The following is a 19275-nucleotide window of genomic DNA, read 5'->3' on the forward strand; positions in this document are numbered from 1 at the left end:
TGGCACGCTTCCATCACGCAGAAAGGTATCAACAGTATCTCTCATGCCCAAACTGAATGTAGGAACTTATGCCAAGTGAGCTTCGTGTGCCTCTGAACCAAAGCAAACATTTGCCATCGAGCCTGCTGGTGAGACTACAACCACTGTGGGCAAACACAAAGTGAGGGCCATTTGTCACCTTCAGCAAACTCAGGAGACATGACAGCTAATCGGTCTCTTCATGAACCAAGGAAAGCATCTATTGCATTGCGACAACTCACAAGCTATAGCCATCTGCAGCGATCTTTAGAAGTTTCTCACTAGAATCAACTGGCCTAGAGAGTTGTGTTCATTCCTGCTGACTAGAAGGTTCATACCTGCACTTACTGTGGACTCCAGAGAAAGAGAGAGAGAGAGGTTAAACAGAGATGAAACTTTATATATACACTTTTGATATGTGTTAGTCCTTTAAAAGCAGGCTTAGGCCACAGGGTTTCACACAGTTTGAGGACATTGCATATACTTTTAGCTTCTGAAACTCCTAAGGAAAAGAAAAAACATTAATTTTCCCAGTACATTTGTACCTATTCTTCTATAAGATCTTAGCTTCTATGTGATGTATGGATAGTGATGGAGTATACATGTGCCACAATGTAAAACTCATCAGCAGGGAAAGATCTGTGTGTAGAGAAGTTAGAAAATAAATTCTGACAGCGACTAATAGTGCATGAGATTTTTCTAGTAGCAATGAACACTTTAGATGCCAGTAAGGAAAATCCTAAGTTAGAAGACATGCTAAGACACAGTGGTATAAGATTCAGTGGGGGTAGGGGGTTCAAAAAGTTTTAGCCTGGACGCTTCGCCACAGTGCAGGGAAGCAAGACATGTGTGGAGGCCGTCAAGGCTTCATCAGGGTCTGGACTACAGCATCTTGTTAAATGCTCTTGAGTGAAGAATTGGGCAATAGAGCGGTGGCTTCCTTAAGATCATGTTGGCATATGTAATGATTTTTCAGGGATTTAATGCAACTAGAAAATTAGAAAACTGTACCATGTGATCAGGACCGAAGAACTTAAGAACCATATCTTTAATAAGAAGCACAACTACGGAATAGCTGTCACCTTGGGTGGTACTGAGGTTGCCTCTGGGTCAACATTTTTCCAGACAATGGCTTCAGTGACAGATAAGACAAGAAAACCCATGAAAAGAATGTATGAATACATGGCAAAAAAAAAAAAAAAACCCAAAAAATGTGCAAGGAGACCCTCTTTGTAGGCCAGTGAACCCTACGTGCGCAAGACGGCTACCATCCACGATACAAAAAGCCCAGCAGCTCATCAAGCAGGAGGCCCAAGTGTAATGCAAAACTCGGCCTTACCTGGAGACATGGAGGAGTCATAGGAACTCCTTTCCTTGCGGGTCATCTTGAAGGCTTGGATGTCCTTCTCCCTGTACGTCCCAAAGCCTTCAAAGCTCCTCCTTTTACTCCCAGCCACATCGCTGTCCCACTTGTCGTTGGAAGGGTTCATCTCGCTGAACACGTCCAGGCTGTCTGCCCTTGCGCTGCTGCTGTCTCCGCCGCCGCCGCCGCCGCCCGAGTACCTTTTAGAACAGGAGTCCGCAGGCTCGCTGCTCGAGTCGCCTTTGTCCTTGGCTTGCGTCCAGTGCTGGGCGTCAGAGAGTGACAGCGTGGACAGGGTGTCCACCTCAAAGTTGCTCTTGGCGGCTTTGTGGCCGGCATCGCCGTGCTGATGCTTCTGCTTGTCCTTATGCTTGCCCTTCTCGCTCACCAGCGGGAGCTCCTTGTCCGCCCCGCCGCCGCTGCCCAGACGCTCGCCCAGGAGGTGGCTGGAGAAGCCCGCGCCTTTGCCCGCAAAGAGACCGCTCAGGTTGTCGTGGGTCCCCAGGAGTCGCTCCTCCTTGTGCTTGTGCTTATGTTTGTGTTTCCTCTTGTGGAGCCGGCTGCCCGACAGGGCGGCCCCACCCACCTTGGGAGGGTTCAGGGATGGCTGGATGTCGCCCAGGCTCATGCCGACTGCTCCCTGCAGGTGCACCCCATGCTTGGCTTTATGCTTGACGGCCCCGGACATCTTGACGTGGGAGCCCGTGTGGAACTGAGGTGGCGGCACGGTGGGCCTCATGAATGGGGAAGTTGCTCCCAGCGTGTGTGACAGGTACAGGGGAGCCGGGTACTGACTGTAGTAACCAAGGTTCATCATAGGCATTGATGTGTAAGGCATTCCATAGGGTGCATAGTAACTTCCACTGGGAATAGGGTAGCTGAACCCTTGTAAAAAAGGCACCTTTGTCATGGTGTCATTGGTTTTGGCAGGCCTACCGCGCTTCTTCTTGGACTTCAAGTCTGAAGTCCTGCGAAGATAGAGCAATGGATCGTACTGGATATAGGGCACCGGGTAGTAGTGGTCGAAATTAATCCGGAAGATGCTGGGATATGGATTCTCATGGTAAAAGGTATAGCTCCGATGAGAGATCCTGAACACTTGGAATTTGGTGATGAGCTCTTCCAGCTCAGCCAGGAACTGGAGGTCATCCCGGTTTTGCAGGCTTTTCCTTTTTCTCTTGTGCTTTGGTTTCTTGAGGCTTTCGTGGGCCAGAAAGGTGTCTACCATGAGATGCTTCTGCCGGTGGCCATGCCGGGTCTTGGTGCTGGTGTCTGATGGAATGGCTTCGGGGTTATCCAGAGAACAGAAGTCAAAGGAGTACCTCCGTCGGGACTCGGAGCTCTTTTCTGCTTGGTCAGACGTGCTGTTGTTGTCTGTCCCGATCCCACTGTCGCTTGGGATGGTCTCCTCACTGTGGGACTCGCTCACAGGGGACAGTGTGATTTCCTTCAGCGAGCCAATCTCGCAGAGGTGTGAGGGGGAGTTGGCCATCAGCCTGGGTGGAGACAGCTTCCAGGTCCCACTGTGAATTCCCTTTTGGGTTTTGGTTGGAAGAGCACTGATGGGTTGCAGATTTGGCATTGTTTTCAACTCTGAAAAATTGGTTTCAGTGCTGGCTGGGCTCAGGTTGCCATTGGACCCACCTAACTGTGTGGAAAGGGGGTGCATAGCTGCTGGTGAACACGCCACGAGGGACTGGAAGTTGGAAGGCACGGCTGGAACATCCGGCTGGCTAGAAACAGGCCTGGGGTGCTTGATGGCTATTTTGGGTTCTTCGGAAGGGGGTGGCAGTTCGGTTCTTGGCTTCCTGCCCCTCTTCTTGCCAATGTAGATGGTTCCCCTCTTGCTGACATTAATCTGCTTGCCCAGTTTGCTTTCAATCGCCGCTGCCCCGGGGCTGGTCTCCGGGGGAGCCTTGGCTTTCAGAGCCATGCTGCTGGAACATGACAAGATCTGGTTCAAGATATTTTTCCTCTTCAGGGTCTTCATCTTGTTGATCGTCTTGATGGTCTTCTTATCCAACACACCAAGCTTTCCAACCTTCTTGTGAAACTTCATCTCGCTCATGGGTTTGTCCTCTCCGGGCACAAGCTGGGCCAGTTTAGCTAAATTACGCCGTCTCTTTCTTTTCTTGGTGCCAGGAAACTCTCTGCTGATGGGACTCACCGGGCTGGTAGAAGTGCCCTCGTGAATTGTCTCCACTGTGAGCAAAGGCTGCTTCTTTGGTCGTCCCCGCTTCTTTTTGACCGGAGTGATCACAGTAAGACTGTCTGTGTTGGTGTACAGAGGGCTGGACGGCGTGATGGGATAAGCAGATGGTGGTTCCACCATTAGTTTATCCGAAGTGGCCATGACGGCCTCTCGAAGCATACTGGTAGGTTTGGGTTTGCTGCACGTCCACCTCCGTTTTGCAGCAAACTTGGGGTGTTGGATCTCTGGCATCTTTCTCGAGGGAGAATGATCTGTGCATGTTGGAGATGCCATGATCACGGGTGGTTTCCGCTGCTTAGACATACCTCCGGGGGCACTTTTCTCTATGTTCCCACTTGTTTCAAGAGCAACTGCGGGAGACTCGTTCTCTATCATTTTACCCAACTTAGGGACACGCGAGTCTTTCTTATGTCCCTCAGAGTTGGAAAGTATCCTGCTTACCACTTCACTGCTCAGCGCAATGCCAGAAGCCAGTGTTTTCTCGGGGATGGTCTTTTCTCCCGCTGCTTTCATGGACTGTCTCTTTTTCCTCTTATGGCTGGCTGGATCCAGAGAGGGTGACTTGATGGGGATGGTAATCCGGACATGACTGGAATCACTTTCAGGATTACTGACAGGATTCACGCTCTGCCTGGCTGGCGAGGCCTCTTGGACGCTCTCCGCAGAGTAGCCCTCCCTGCTGCCTTCTGGGTTGTCAAATGCTTTCTGAGCACTCTTGACCCATTCCAGATCTGGGTTTGGTATAGTTTGACTTATCACATCCTTTTTACTGGACTTCTTCTTGCTACCTGTAGTAGGAGGTTCTGGGGGCTCCTTTGAACTACTTCCTTCTTGATCTCCCAAGGGCTGAATCCCATTGCACTCAGCAGAGCTGCTGGGGGGCGCAGGGGAGCTGTGATTGCTGGGGGAGGGTACCACACCTCCCAAGAGCAGATCTTTGCTGCTGTTGGACAACTGACTCCAGGGGCTCCCTGAGCTTCCTTTCTTACTCTGGGCTTTTGCAAAAGAAGCCACAGGCTCAAGAGCTGGGATCTTGCTGGTGTTTGTAGTATCTCTACCAGACTCCGGACTGATGAAACAATTCTGAGTGGTGGGTCCACTCTCAGAGGTGGTGGACCAGTCCACGTGGTTCTGGCTGCTGCTTTTTTGCTGGTGCTTTGGTTTTAAGGTGTCACTGGTGAAGCCCTGTGGGAGGCTTGGGTCGAAATGGAGTGTTGAGTGTTTCTGGGGCCTCTCATAAGCCTGCGGGTGGGAGAAGTGGGGGGAAAGAGAGAAAAACTAAGATGAGTATTCTAACACTACGTAAAAGTTAATGTCAAAGGTTCAATTATTTGGCAGCTGGAGATAAATGCTTATGCCATGTTAATCCATCCTTTAATTTCAGAATACTTTACAGATGTTTTCTCTGCTGTGGCATTGGCTTTGAACATCAACCAGGATATTTTAACTCTACCTTTGCCCTCTAAAGAACAGCAAACTTGACCTATCTAGGTCTAATGTAATCTGAGCAGAAGAACAGTTTGAAAAGAGGAAGGAGCAGCCCTGAAGGTCTCTGAATGCAATGACTGTATTTTATCATGAGGAAGATGACTCTTGATAAGGGAGAGTCCTGCCCAAGGATTCCACATGCTCTTTTGCCTAATCAAATAGACTCGTTTCTACCTCTACATCTCCTTGCATGCACACCTTTCCTTGACTTCTGATGTTCTGTTTGGTTCAGTTTATGATGCACATCACAGAGCTCTGTGTGGCTGGACCTAAGCATCCAGGAGTTCAGAGGAAACCACCACAGCAAGAAAGCACAGGGAAAACAACAACACCAACAACAAACATAGAGAAGAAATGGAAGATCTTCAGCCTTCATATCTTTATTTTCCCTACTTGCTACAAGTTGTATTTTGGGGCTATGTGCTCACAGGTTATGCCAGCCTAAGTTAGGTTTGAGGGTTTTTTGGATGAATATACTGGGAAAAACTCATGGTCACTGAAGATCACCTGTCTGCACCCTGGCAGTTGTTTTCTTTACATGATCAAATGAATGAATGAGTGAATGCCTCCAACACATTCCCTAGTACTGACTCCTCAATTAGGAATGGCAGGACTTAGTGTCTGAGGCAATACACAATGACTATAAAATCACAAAAGGAATAGAAGGTAAGCATGGTGTTTTAAGATATTCAAATAATTTAATACAGATATGCTCCAATTATTCTAGACAAACTCTTCAGCATGTTTGTAATATAGAGAAGCATTCCTTAAAGTTCATTCTAAATTCAATTTGTTACTCACAGGGTAGATTAGCCTCAGATATGTTTATCGAAGGGTAGATATTAGTAAGTTAAAGAAAGCTTTGTGTAAGATTCCCACAGAGAAATATATAGTAACTGGGGTAGAAAATTTAGGAAATTTAAGTCTATAACATCTACCAGTCTGATATCTGTATATCTTACTATTGTCCATCTATCTGTGTATCAATCTACCACCTATCTGTTATCTATCCTCTATCAGTTTATTTCTATCTTCTATTCATGCTATAGAACATGTGTCTTGTCAGCAAACATTTCTAAGAGATTCCTTAAAAATAAAGCTACAAGTGGCAGAAAGCTTCACAGGTAAAATTCAATGTTTCAATGCAGCTAGGCTTTGCTTCACACTGTACCTGAAATCCCTAGGGAAGTTTTTGCCTCCCCAACTGTGTATAACCTTATTTATTCACACAATTGCACTATGTCTTTAAGTATGATAGTCATACACAGTTAAGTCTATAAATATCAAGGAAAACAATTATGAAAAAAGCTATCTTCATCATGCAATTTGTACTATAAGCATCACCACCATCAACACATAGAGACTTAATCCTGCCGTGTGACTGCCTTTACTAGGTACTATTAAGAAGCTACTATCCAAGTTTCTATAAACACATAGGAATTTTATTCTAGGTATAAAATATTAAATGCTAATTACTTATCTCTTATGGATTAGGGTCTTGCTGATTCTCCATTTATGCTACAGACTTTAGCTAGCACTGTGTGTATACACCCAGGCTTACAGGCAAAATGGAGCTTTAAGATTACAACATTTTCTGCTCCTTTGGGAGGATGAGTAACTCATACAGAGGTATTTCTATGTTAGTGGGGGTCATCATTAGACATCACATAAATATAATAACATAATAAAAGGTGTAGATATTTTTTCGTTCCTGTGCAGAACAGGATTTGTTGTAAATCTCTTTCCTCCAAACCCCTGGCCGCCCCTCCACTTCTCCAGCTCAGGACATGGAAGTCCATCCGCAGCAGGGCTTTGGGATGAAGTGAGAACTGGAATCTCACTCATTGTCTCTTGCCCCTTATTTTCTGTGCTCTATCTTCTGACATTTGGCACCTAGCAGAGTCTGTAGTTAATGCATCCTCTATGCTATCAGATCTTAGCTCACTTCCTGGGGATGCCCCTCTATCTTACAGAAATATCGCTGTGATAAGCTTTCAAGAAACCAAGCAATTCATCTTTGTTGCACTTGCCATAGTTTTAATTTTATGTTTGATTTGTGTGCTAATTTAATTACACACCACCTCCATTTCTAGTTACCCTTATCATCATGATACCAAGCACAGCACTTTGGCACACAGCAGGCACTTAATAAACATTTACTGAATGGATGAGGGACTATGCATTTTATTATGGTTATTTCATTTTGTCAATAGAGAGATTAATGACCTATATATTACAACATATTGTCTGCAAGCACAGTCACTGTCTCTCACCTAATTTCTTATCCTATCCCTTCTGCATGTTTCACTGCCTTCCATAACAACAGGATCACAGTCTTTATAATTCCATGTGACCATGTGACATTTATCCTGTACTTTTCTGTTTCCTTTAAGACTATAAATATTTTCAGGTTGAAATGCATCTTATTACATATCTTCTTATTCCTAGTGCCTAATACAGAGCCAATACAATACAAATTGCAAAATTCATAACTGCACACAAATGACAGTATACCAATAATATTTTGATAATGGCTCATAATGAAATTGGGGAGGAGGAACATATTAGGTGTTGAACAAAAGACACAAACTTCCAGCCAACCAAAGACTAAAGATGCTTTAAAAAGATAACTCCCTTATAATGTACTATGTGTTGTTATTTCTTCTCCATCTACTGTTAATTGTTTCGCTCTGGTTAACTGGAAAGTTTTATAAGTCTCAGAAGGGTGAATTTCACTCTGGAAAGGTGGGGCCTGTGCCCTTGCAGCTAGGGCAGATCAGCTGGGGTAATGTGGTTGGTTCAGCTTGCTGCTCTGCAGCACCTCCATGACATACTGCTTCATCTGTTGTTCCTTCTCTTCCAGAGGCAATCTGCCTTACTGAGCTCAGCAATCAAAGGGCAGGATGGACACAAGGAAGCCTGAGCAATGGTTCTTCAAACCCTCAATCCACTGGGGAGGATAAAGAAGCCAAGCAGACAGACTAGGGCAGGAGGGAGTACTTTTTCAGAGGTCTGGTAACAAGGCCTCTTCTGCTCTGCTGATGGCTACATCCAGTTTCATTTCATGAAATCCTGATTCTTCCTCTGTCAGCCGTGACATACTATACACACTGCAGTGTGGCTGTCAGTTCCAATGTGTCCTTCACTGACAATCAAGCAATCACTCCATCCACACAGAGATGGACAAAGCAAACTGTGAGGAAGCAGAGAGACTATGCTCCTTCCCTGCCCTCTCCTGGGGCTTACGGATAGGATTCTCTGTTGAAATCTTGAGCTGGGGTCTCCATTAACTTATGAAACCTATGTCACTTTTTATTCTTTAACTGAGTTTTTTTTTGTTTGTTTGCTTTTTTTCTTCTCTCTCTCTCTTTTTCGATAAGACCTGAACATTTAAGTCCTTTAAGTCCTTCATACCACCCTCAGCAGGGCTGTCTCCTAAAACAGTAATGAGAGAAGCCATGTATATGTATAATTTCATATGTGGAATATGATAGATTCCATACGAGGCATACAAGGTCGGGGAAAGCAATAGGAACTTGAGCTCAGCATGTTTACTGGCTGTTTTCCATCTCTCTGCTTAACCCCATATGCCAAATTTTTGTGGAGCTCCTGACTTATTTTGAAGACATCGCTCACTTTTGCGGAAAGAGTTTTCCACACACATCAAGCCTGGGTCAAATGTCTGTAAGTGACATTTTGTAAACACTGGGCAGACTTGATCCCAGAGGATGTCTCCACATCATCAAGTCCTTTTGTAATGTGAAGGACCCAGTGCAAAGCGGATGGCTAGCCCTCCCTTCAAAACTTGTATAGAAATTCCATATATTTGAACTCTGCACAAGCCAGTTTTCTTTACAAAAGAGAACCTGTTTGCTTTTTAAATAAGGAGTAGATTGTGGTAAATACAGGAACTCCTTGAAATCACTAAAAGTGGTAGGGAAATGAGTACAGGAGCCTGATCTCAGAATTATCCACAGCAAAGCTTGTCGAAAGAAGAAACAGTGGTGATTTGAATCAGAGAAAAATCATTTAACTCATCACATAAATCAAATGTGAGCTTGTGGAGATAAACTACTCCTTGGGGCTGGCTGTGTCCTTGCTGCTTTTGATGAGACCCATAATTTAATTTGCTGTCTGTGAGATATTTTGGTTTACAGGCACAGGGAAATATGCCTGTGTGTTAAGCAATGAGGGAAGCTTCATCTCATCATTTGGCGCCTGGTGCTTCTCCAGATGTGGGTTTTGGATAAGTGTATCAGAATCGTTTACAGTGTGAGCGATGAATACCGAGTCCTTGGCCCCACCGCAAGCCTAGTAATTCAAAATCTCTTTGGATAGGAAGGAGGAATGTGTATTTTAACAAGCTCCCCAGATAATTCTGATGCACAAGCACATTTAAACAACACTGATCTAATGTTTTAACACCATAATTTCTCAGGGGTGTGTGGGGGGGTCTTCTGTGGTTGCTATGACATTCACAGCACTTTCTAGTGGCAAATATGCAGAGCAAACTACCATAGGCCTGTGAAGATATGCAATGATGGCAACAATGAACATTCTTGTTGTGTTCCATGAACTCTCTGTAATTTACATAGTAAGTCTAACATGGTCCCCTGTGTACGAATGAACACTGAGGGGTTAAAGGAGTGGTGGTGGGGGGCGGAAGAGCCAGTGTTAAGGGTGAAGGACAGCATTATTATCCCAGAGAAGCTGAGGTATTCAGGTGTTCATGACCTCCCACCTTGGGATGTTTACTTCTCCCACTCAACCAGCCAATCATTAGTGTCTTAGGGAATCCTGGCATTCCATATCTGAGGGTGGAAGCAATTGTTCAAACCTCTGCAAGAGCTGAGTGTGGGAGATAAAGAATGCAACCACAGACCCACTAGATTAAAGGTCCCCAACTCTATCTGTATGCTCCAATCACCCAGGAAGCTTTGTTTAAAAAAAAATTACCTAAGATCTCCCCAGAACATTTACTCCAGCCTTCTGGTGGTGAGTCTGAATTAACAGTGCTTCCACTAAAGCTTTCAGGTGATGGTGATGGGCAGGAGTTCATAATCCTGGATCATACCAAAGCCAGGATAGGATTTATTCTAGTCCAATGGATTGCAATTGCATTTCAAAATGTCCTAGGATCTTTCAAATAGATTTCTGAACTATCATCAGTACATAGAGAGAGAGGGAGGAGGGAGAGAAGGGAAGGAGGGACAAAGAATAAGAGAGAAACAGGCTCCACACCTTTTTAATCTTCAAGTCCTCAATTGAACAGGACAGCCCAACAAGGGATTTCATTTAAGGGAGGATGGGAAATGGCCATTTTAAGAAAAAAAAAGAAAGAAGACTGGGGTGGAGAGATGGCTCAGCAGTTAAAAGTGCTTGCTTGAAAGCCTGACAGCCTGGGTTCAATGCTCAGGTACCAATGGGAAGCCAAATGCACAAAATGGTACATGTATCTGCAGTTTGTCTGCAGGGCAAGAGACCCTGATGTACCATTCTTCTTCTCTAATTCTCTCTCTCTGTCTCTCTTTGAACATTAATAACTAATAGATTTTAAGAAAAGACTGAACCCATCAACATTTTGACATAGAGGGTGATGGAAGACAAAAATAATGAGACATCAAAACAGAAGAACTACTTGGAAAGATGAGGGTGTTTAGTGAAATGGGATACGGGAGACAAAAGGACATAATAGTAAAGAAATATGATCAAATTATAGTATGTTTATATATTAAAATTCCCAAAGTATTTTTTTTTTTTTTTTAAAGATTGAAAAACTACCATTCAGCCTCACAAGTAGAAAAAAATACCTATTCTGGTCGGGCATGGTGGCGCATGCCTTTAATCCCAGCACTTGGAAGGCAGAGATAGGAGGATCACCATAAGTTTGAGGTTACCCTGACACTACTTAGTGAAGTCCAGGTTAGCCTGGGCTAGAGTGAGACGCTACCTCAGAAAGAAAAAATTATTAAAAAATAAAAAGCATGTGGTGGCTTCTTTTGAACGTGCCTCAAACCATCTCTCCTTAGTGTAGTTCATTCCAGCAGTTGCTAATAATAGGTGTGGAAGAATGCTGCTGTTAGAACTATGGTTTTAGTATCTACCAGTTCTGTGAGACACAGAAAACCTACCCAGCTCCCAAAAGGATCACTCCTATGTATTATGCTAAGTACATAAACTAAAGCTGTCCTGGTATCCTGTCAGGTGGGTTGCTCTGGGAAGTCAGCAGGGTGTGATTCCCATAGGAATCCTCCTTGTTTGCTATTGGGAGGCTGCAAATGATGTTAAAACCCTCCTTTAATGCAAAGGCAGAGGCTATGATCATTTACCTCTCTGAGTCTATTATCATTCTGCACAATTAAAAATTATCATTGACTTAATTTCAGCCATGATGAAATAACAGATATTGGGCCTAACATTTCCATGATGACAAATGCAAAATTGAACAAAGCATATGAAACCAATTGTCTCTAACAGTGAACAGCATGAGTTGTCATTCCGGAGAAGGGAAATTTATGAAGCTCCAAAATGCCTCCCACCCTGTTTTCTGCATGGGAAAAGTTTTTAAACTAGAAAATAATGGAATCAAGGGTGATTTCAATAGGCCGAGTAAACCTAGTTAGGGGGATGGAGAGATGGCTTAGTGGTTAAGGTACTTGTGTACGAAGCCTAAACACCCAGGTTCAAGTCCCCAGAACCCACATAAGCCAAGGTACACAAGATGGCGCATGCTTCTGGAGTTCATGTGCAGTGGCTAAAGGCCACAGCATGCCTATTCTCTCTCTCTCTCTCTCTCAAATAAATAAATAAAAATTAAAAAAAAAAAAACTTAATAAGACTTTGAAGCTCCTGAGGGAACTTGAATTTGAAGAATGGGATATCTGAGAGGAGGAAGATTTTTAGGTAGGAACTCTAGAAATTATAGTAGCACCTTACGACTCTAGTTAATTCTATTGTAAAACGTGTATTTATTAATTATTTATTTATTTACTTATGAGAGAGAGAAAAAGAAGAAGACAGAATGAGTATGGGAATACCAGGGTTTTCTTGCCATGACAAACAAACTCCAGGAACACGTGTCATTTAGTGCATCCAGCTTTAATTGGGTACTGGTGAACTGAACTGAAGCCGTCAGGGTTTGCAAGTATGCACCTTTAACCACTGAGCCATCTCTCCAGCCTTGCTAGATAAGTCTTAATCTGCACTTGAGGAAGACTCTAACAAGCTTAGCTGACGTTGAATGCGGAGTTTTCAGGTAAAATTGTGTGGAATGGTGTCCAACTTTTAACTGGCTAGAGCTTTAAGTGAGGAGCTTTAAGGAGACTCCCAGATTCCTTACTGAAACCTAATTGTTCACCAACAAATTCTGCCAAGAATCCTCAGCATGATTTTAACAGGCTAGGAAATTAACTGCTTACTAGAACAAACATCAAAACTCTTTAAGAAAAATAGGAAAGGGGGCCAGAGAGAGGGCTTAGCAGTTAGGTCACTTGCTTAGAAGGTCTGAGGATCTATTTTTGATTACCCAGAACTTACATAAAGCCAGATACACAAGGTGGTAGTGCATGTGCATGGAGTTTCCTTACAGTGGCTAGAAGCCCTGCTGTACCCATTCTCTTTGTCTTCCTCTGTCTTGCAAATAAATAAATAAATAAAACATTTAAAAAAATAAAATCTGGAGTGCACTAGAGCAGAATCTTTATGATATCTATGACACAATAAGACTTATTTGATGATCAAAGATGCATATGAACATGACACAGACTTAGGGAAATAAAACTACACCTAAGTCCCACAAAATGACTATTAGAAAATAACCAAGTATTTAATATAAAAGAAGGAAATACACTGGTGACCAGTGGATACACCAGTGACCAGTGGCTAAGTCTCAGGATAGAGATGGGAACACTAAAATAGCCAAAGAGGAACTGTGAGTCTGAGAAATCCAGTATCTGACTTAAAAAGCTCACTGAAATTGCTGTAACAGTTTCCAGCACATCACAGAAGTTCCGTGAACACAGAATGAAGAGAAGAGGCAGCACTTTAGGGATACCTGGATTGATGCGAAGAGCCTCGCCTACGTACAATGAGAATCCCAGAGAGCGAACGGGGGCGGAACAATCATGAAATTCACATCACTAAGAAGATCAACAAACCAGGGTCAACACCAACACAAACCATCTACAGGTGTGTTATCAACAAACTGATGAAAACCAAAGATAAATAGAACATCTTAAAAGCAACCAGAGAAATAAGATATGTCATTTTTTTTTTGTACAGTTGATTTAAAATAATGTTGTTTGACTTCTTATCAGCACAAATATAAGCCATGGGGCAATAAAACAAGTTGTCAAATTCTCTGTCTAATGAAAATATCCTTAAAAAATGATGATGGAAAGGGCTGGAGAAATGGCTCAGTGGTTAAGTTTGCTTCCTGTGAAAGCATGAAAGTTTGATGGTGGAACCTGAAACTTGAGGAGTTCAAATCTCCAGAACCTATTTAAGATATCTGGATGGGGCCACACATCTGTAACCCCAGGCCTGTGGGGACTGAAGACAGGAGAATTGCTGGGCTCACTCTTGACAAGATATACAACCAGTAAGAGACCTCATCACAAGGAAAAACAGACAAATGGGGAAACAGTTGTTCTCCCGCTGTGGCAGGCAAGCCCATGTGCACACACGTACACACATAGGGAATAGTAACAGCAGACAAGTTATATGAGATAAAAAGAAATAGACACACATGGTGGCACACACCTTTAATCCCAGCATTTGGAAGGCACATGTGGGTGTACTGCTGTGAGTTTGAGACCAGCCTGAGCCTACAAGTTGAGTTCCAGGTCAGCCTGGGCTAAAGTGAGAATCTATCTCAAAATAAAATGGCAATAGTAGGTAATACATAGAATAATTACAAAGCTTGATTAATCCATGAAAAGGCAAAAAGAAAAATTTAAATGAAGATAGGACAAGTGATTTAAAAAAAAATCAAAGTGTATTTAAACTCAATACTGTCTGGAATTATATTAACTGTAAGGAAAGATATTAAGGATTTATAAAATTCAGGTATATGCTATTTATAAGAAACATACTTTTATTAAAGACCTTAACATAAGACCTGAAACTCTTCAACTGCGAGAAGAAAAAGTAGGAGGCATGCTCCATGAAATAGGACTGGGAAAAGACTTCCTGTACAAAACCCCACTAGCCCAGGAAATTAAACAAGCACTCAACCAATGGGCCCTCACGAAGCTAAGAAGCTTTTGCACAGATAAACACACTATAAGCAGAGCCAATAGATTACCCGTTGAATGGAAGAAAATCTTCACCAGCTATACCATTGACAGAACCCTAATATCTAGAATCTACAAAGAATTCAAAAATCTAAGCAATAAAAAAATAAATAAATAAACAACCCACTCCAAAAGTGGAACAGAGAAATGAATAGGGAGTTCTCAGGGGAAGAATTATAAACATCCCTAACCATCAGGGAACTGCAAATTAAAACAACTTTGAAATTCCACCTTAACCCAGTAAGGATAGCAAACATTAAAAAATCAAAAAAGCAAATGTTAATGAAGATGTGTAGAAATAGGAACACTCATTCACTGTTGGTGGGAATGTAAGCTGGTACAACCACTGTGGAAATCAATATGGAGACACTTGAAGGGATGAATATAGAGTTACTGACAGACCCTGTTATTCCCTTACTGGGCATTTACCCTAAAAGCTCCACACCTCAGTTCAGAGATATTTGCTCAACCATGTTTATAGGTGCTCAATTCATAATAGCTAAGATCTGGAATCAACCCAGGTGCCCATCATGGGACAAATGGATAACCAAGATGTGGTATATCTACATGATGGAATTCTACTCAGCAGTAAGAAAAAAAAAATGACCCAATGAAATCTGTAGAAAAAATGATTGAACTTGGAACAGATAATACTAAGTGAACTCACACAATCACAGAAAGAAAATGGTTGCATGTTCTCAGCTCTCTGTGGTTCCTAATCTGGATCAGACCGAGTTGCTGACACATCTGAATGACATTTCAATGCTTGGACAAGGGGAGGGTAGGGATTGGGGGAAGGGGAAGAGTGTGGTGGGGGGACACAAATCTGACCATAGAACCCTATATCCTGGAAGTTAGACTAAAAGGTCGAACCCTCAACAGGACCTTAGGGGGTAGCACCTTATTGAAGGGCTCTGGAGAGGGTAAGTGAAACCTTACCTTAAATTGCTCCTGTTCCTCCTTTATTTCTTTTTCTTTTTTCTTTCCCTTGGCACTGGCCTGTAATTCCCTGTGCCAGGATGTGGTTAATATCCACAACAAACTGTTAATCAGAGAGACCTACAAGGTCACCCAAAACAAACAAGACAGACTGTGTCAGAGCACTTGATTTTCCACCAGAGGTTAATGGTAAGACCCCACTGCTGAAGACACCATACATTGTCAGCACAGACCATGGAAAGACCTGGTTGGAATCTGGAAGAGAGCCAATCCCCAGACAATTAGCCCATCTAATGCTGGAAGGTGCTACATGAACTATAAGGGGAAAGTGGCCAACATCTGTCTGAGCAACTCAAAGTCTAAGTGATTCTGAAGCAAACAACCTGACGTGATGCTCACACAAGTGCAATAGTGGCACACAGCCATGGTGGGTAACCAGCTGTTCTTGGATTGGCTAACAGATCCATTCAGTGGAAAGGAAACCATATCTAGAACTGGGAAACAAGTCAGAATCATCATATCCAGAAAATATTTTTGTTTTCCAATGTCAAGCTCTTACTAATCTTGACATATAAGTGGGTCTACACCCTTTAAATTCTCTCTAAATTAATAATGGGTACCATTTAACCAGTGCTGACTTCACTTTCTGTTGGAGATTCTGCTTCTCTTTTTCAGACCCGGGAGCAGGACCTAAAGAGAGAAATGACTCAGTGCACTCCACCCTGGCCCCTGCTGAAACCACAGAGGAGGTAGGGAAATGAGCAAGAATGCTGCTTTCTCTGTGAAACTATTATCAGCACAAGGGTGAAGGAGATAGAAACTGAGGATATTCAACATCTACCAAAGCAGAGATACAGATACTCCTAAGAGCCTGTCGCTGAAGCAGACTTAAAATGCACCCAAAATGGCTAGGGAATTTTGAAGAACAGGGGGCAGAAAGACTGTTAGAGCCACAAGTTGGGACATTATGCACAGAGACATTGCCTCTCCACCATACCTGACTGCTGCCCCACAATGGACGACCCACAATCCCCATGGGGATGGCCTTCATCCCCAACGAGGAGGACCTGTTCAGAAAAGAGGAAGGATTGAGGGAAATGATGGTACCAACATGTGTTATTTACATACTAAGAATGTCCATATCTAGTAGAAGAAAACACTTTTAAATATAAAAAGATAGATAACATAAAATTTAAAGGATAAAACCAGATATATCATACCTAGGCTCAGAAAGAGAAACTGCATGTTCTCTCTCTTCTGTGAATCCAAACTTTGACTGTTTGGATTTGATGTAAGTTGGAGTAAGAATTGGTGGCATGGGCCAGAATACTATAAAGAGGCCATGCGAGGGGGTAGATCCAGTACTTCTCAAATGTAAACTGTCAAGTCACTTCAGAATGTTTAAACATGGATTCTAGTTTTGGAAGGCTGAGCTAAGATTCTCCGATTCTTTCTCCTTTTAAAAAATATTTTACTTATTCACTTGCACATGTATGTGTTTATGCATGTCACTGCAGGGTCACTTGTCACTGCAAACGGGCACCAGACACTTAATCCATGTTTTGCATCTAGTTTATGAGGATGATTTAGGAATCAAACACAGCCTGGTAGGTTTTTCAAGCCAGCACCTTTAACTGCTGAGCCAACTTAGGCTCCAGATTATATATTTCTAACCAGTTTCCCTGTGAGATATTCTATCATTTCCCCAAGCCCTTGACTGGATCCACCCCTGCTGAGAGCTCTGGAGCAAAGGAAAGAATGCAGCATAGGGCTGGAATGTGTGGTCAGGGAGACACAAGATCCTCAAAATAATACAGGCCATTGCCAAGACACTTGGTTACCTGCAAGAGCTAAATGTAAGCACCTATTGCTGAAAACACCACAGCCTGTGGCCACAGGACATCAAGTGACCATGCGGGATTTGAGAGGGAATTCGTGTCTTTCCCTAGAAAGTACTATGAAAGCTGCTGGAGAATAAGAGCTGCCAACAGATTTAATAAGCAAGAATCCCTGCCAGATACAGAATTAACCAGCTGAACAAGAAGTACACACTTGTGCAATAGTGGCACATAGCTGATGCAGGTAACCAACTCCTCATGTATAGGGTATGAGATCCACTCAATGAAAGAGAACTCAGAGTGAGAGTAGCATTAATATAAGGGTATGAATATTAAGAGAAGTGCTTACTGGGAAGTTTGATAAGCATAGTATATACATTTATCCAGACATCAGCATGACCTCATAGTGCCTGAAACTACCTGCACAAGACCATCATAAGAGGAGGAAAAGATCATGACATCAAAATAAAACACAGACTGATTGAGATGGGGAGGGAATATGATGGAGAATGGAGTTTCAAAGGGGAAAGTGGGGGAGTGAGGGTATTACCATGGGGTATTTTTTATAATCATGGAAAACGTTAATAAAAATTGAGAAAAAAAAAGAGAACTTGTATCTGGCTCTGTTAACCAAGCCAGATTCCCTAACACAGGAAGCCAGTAGGCTCTAGAGAGAAACTGCACTGCTCTTAAACTAAGAAGTGTGGACATGCGCATCAGTAAATCTCTCTGATAACTAGGCTTTATCCCTTTAATTCAAACTTTTTGTTGGAGAATCTGTTCTATCTTAGAGATGGTGGAGAATACTGGGGAAAACAAGGATATATCAGTACATCAAAAAGAGTGAACTGCCTGTCTACCAGGAGATGGGTCACCTCCACCTATCTACGTGGGCCCTGAAGTGACCACAGAGAAAGCAGTGACACGAATACTACTCCCATGGCTAGCCTGAAAACCAGTCCAGGGACATTGTGACAGACACTGTGGACACCCAACCCTCATAAAAACAGAAATCCAGAGTCTACAGAGAAATCAACATTAAACCAAATCCCTATCTTGAGCACTATGGCTCAGAGACATTGTGGAAGATGGGTCAGAAGGAAGATTGTAAGAGCTTCAGGTGGGACTAGCCTGAGGCATCATGTCCCCCAACACCAGGTGAACTAGGCCTCTTGGTCCCCACAATGAATACCCGTAACACCACCAAAGACCGTTAGCAGAATTGTGGCAGGGGAGAGGGAGTCTAAGAGTACAACCTGTTTATAAAAAGGGTCAACAAATAATTTTTAAAAAGAAAAGAATTAAAGGAAGAAAATGATGGCACCACAGTTACTGAGATATTTAACCATTCCTCTTGCAGGAACTGACAGAAAAATAAATTGACTGAAAAAGCTACATATAACATCCAGCTTCACCTTCTCCTATAACTGAAAAATACATTCGCTAATATATTCTGGGCCATAAAACAACATTATTGGCTAACAGGGAAATGCCAATTAAAACCAAAATAAGATGCCATTACAGACTCTGTGACTAAAATGAAAATGATGGAAACAGCACGTGTGGGCAAGGATGTGGAACAACTGGAGGCAGGAGTGTTAAAAGGGTAAAAGCCATTTTGGAAAATATTATGAGAATGTCTTTTAAAGCTAAATATACCCTATGACCCAGCAATTCCACTCTTAAGTATTCACTCGAGAGATGAAAACACGTTTCCACAAATAGATTTTTATACAAACTCCATAGCAGGATATTCAAAGCTGTGAGTACCTGTGAATAGCTCAGGGGCCTATTAACTTGAATACAGACAAAAATTATCAATAAAAGGAACCAAGTATGGATGGATATACTTCATAACAGAGGTAAATCTCTTCCTCCTCCTCATCTCTCTCTCTCTCTCTCTCTCTCACACACACACACACACACACAAACACACATATAAATTAAACTAGATAAAAAGAGCTGAACCCAAAAGAATTCCCATGATACAATTGTCTCTATAAATAGTACTAATGCAGGTAAATCTATTATGATAGAAATCATAAAAATGGTTCAGGGCAATAAGATGTGGGAAAGGACCTGGGAGTGGGGCTGGAAGAGGAATGAGGAAAGTTCCTGGAGGTC

The 19275-nt window shown here is 42.8% G+C and overlaps 1 protein-coding gene across 1 annotated transcript in view; it reads right to left on the reverse strand.

The window, feature by feature from the left end:
• Setbp1 (SET binding protein 1) overlaps positions 1 to 19275 on the reverse strand; it is a 404432-nt gene that overhangs the window by 113080 nt on the left and 272077 nt on the right. The window contains exon 4 of the mRNA XM_004656502.2: positions 1358 to 4835. Within this exon, the coding sequence (XP_004656559.2) occupies positions 1358 to 4835 (3478 nt within the window). The remainder of the gene's footprint in view (positions 1 to 1357; positions 4836 to 19275) is intronic.

The sequence above is a fragment of the Jaculus jaculus genome, chromosome 2 (genome assembly GCF_020740685.1).
Source record: "Jaculus jaculus isolate mJacJac1 chromosome 2, mJacJac1.mat.Y.cur, whole genome shotgun sequence".
Taxonomy (NCBI): domain Eukaryota; kingdom Metazoa; phylum Chordata; class Mammalia; order Rodentia; family Dipodidae; genus Jaculus; species Jaculus jaculus.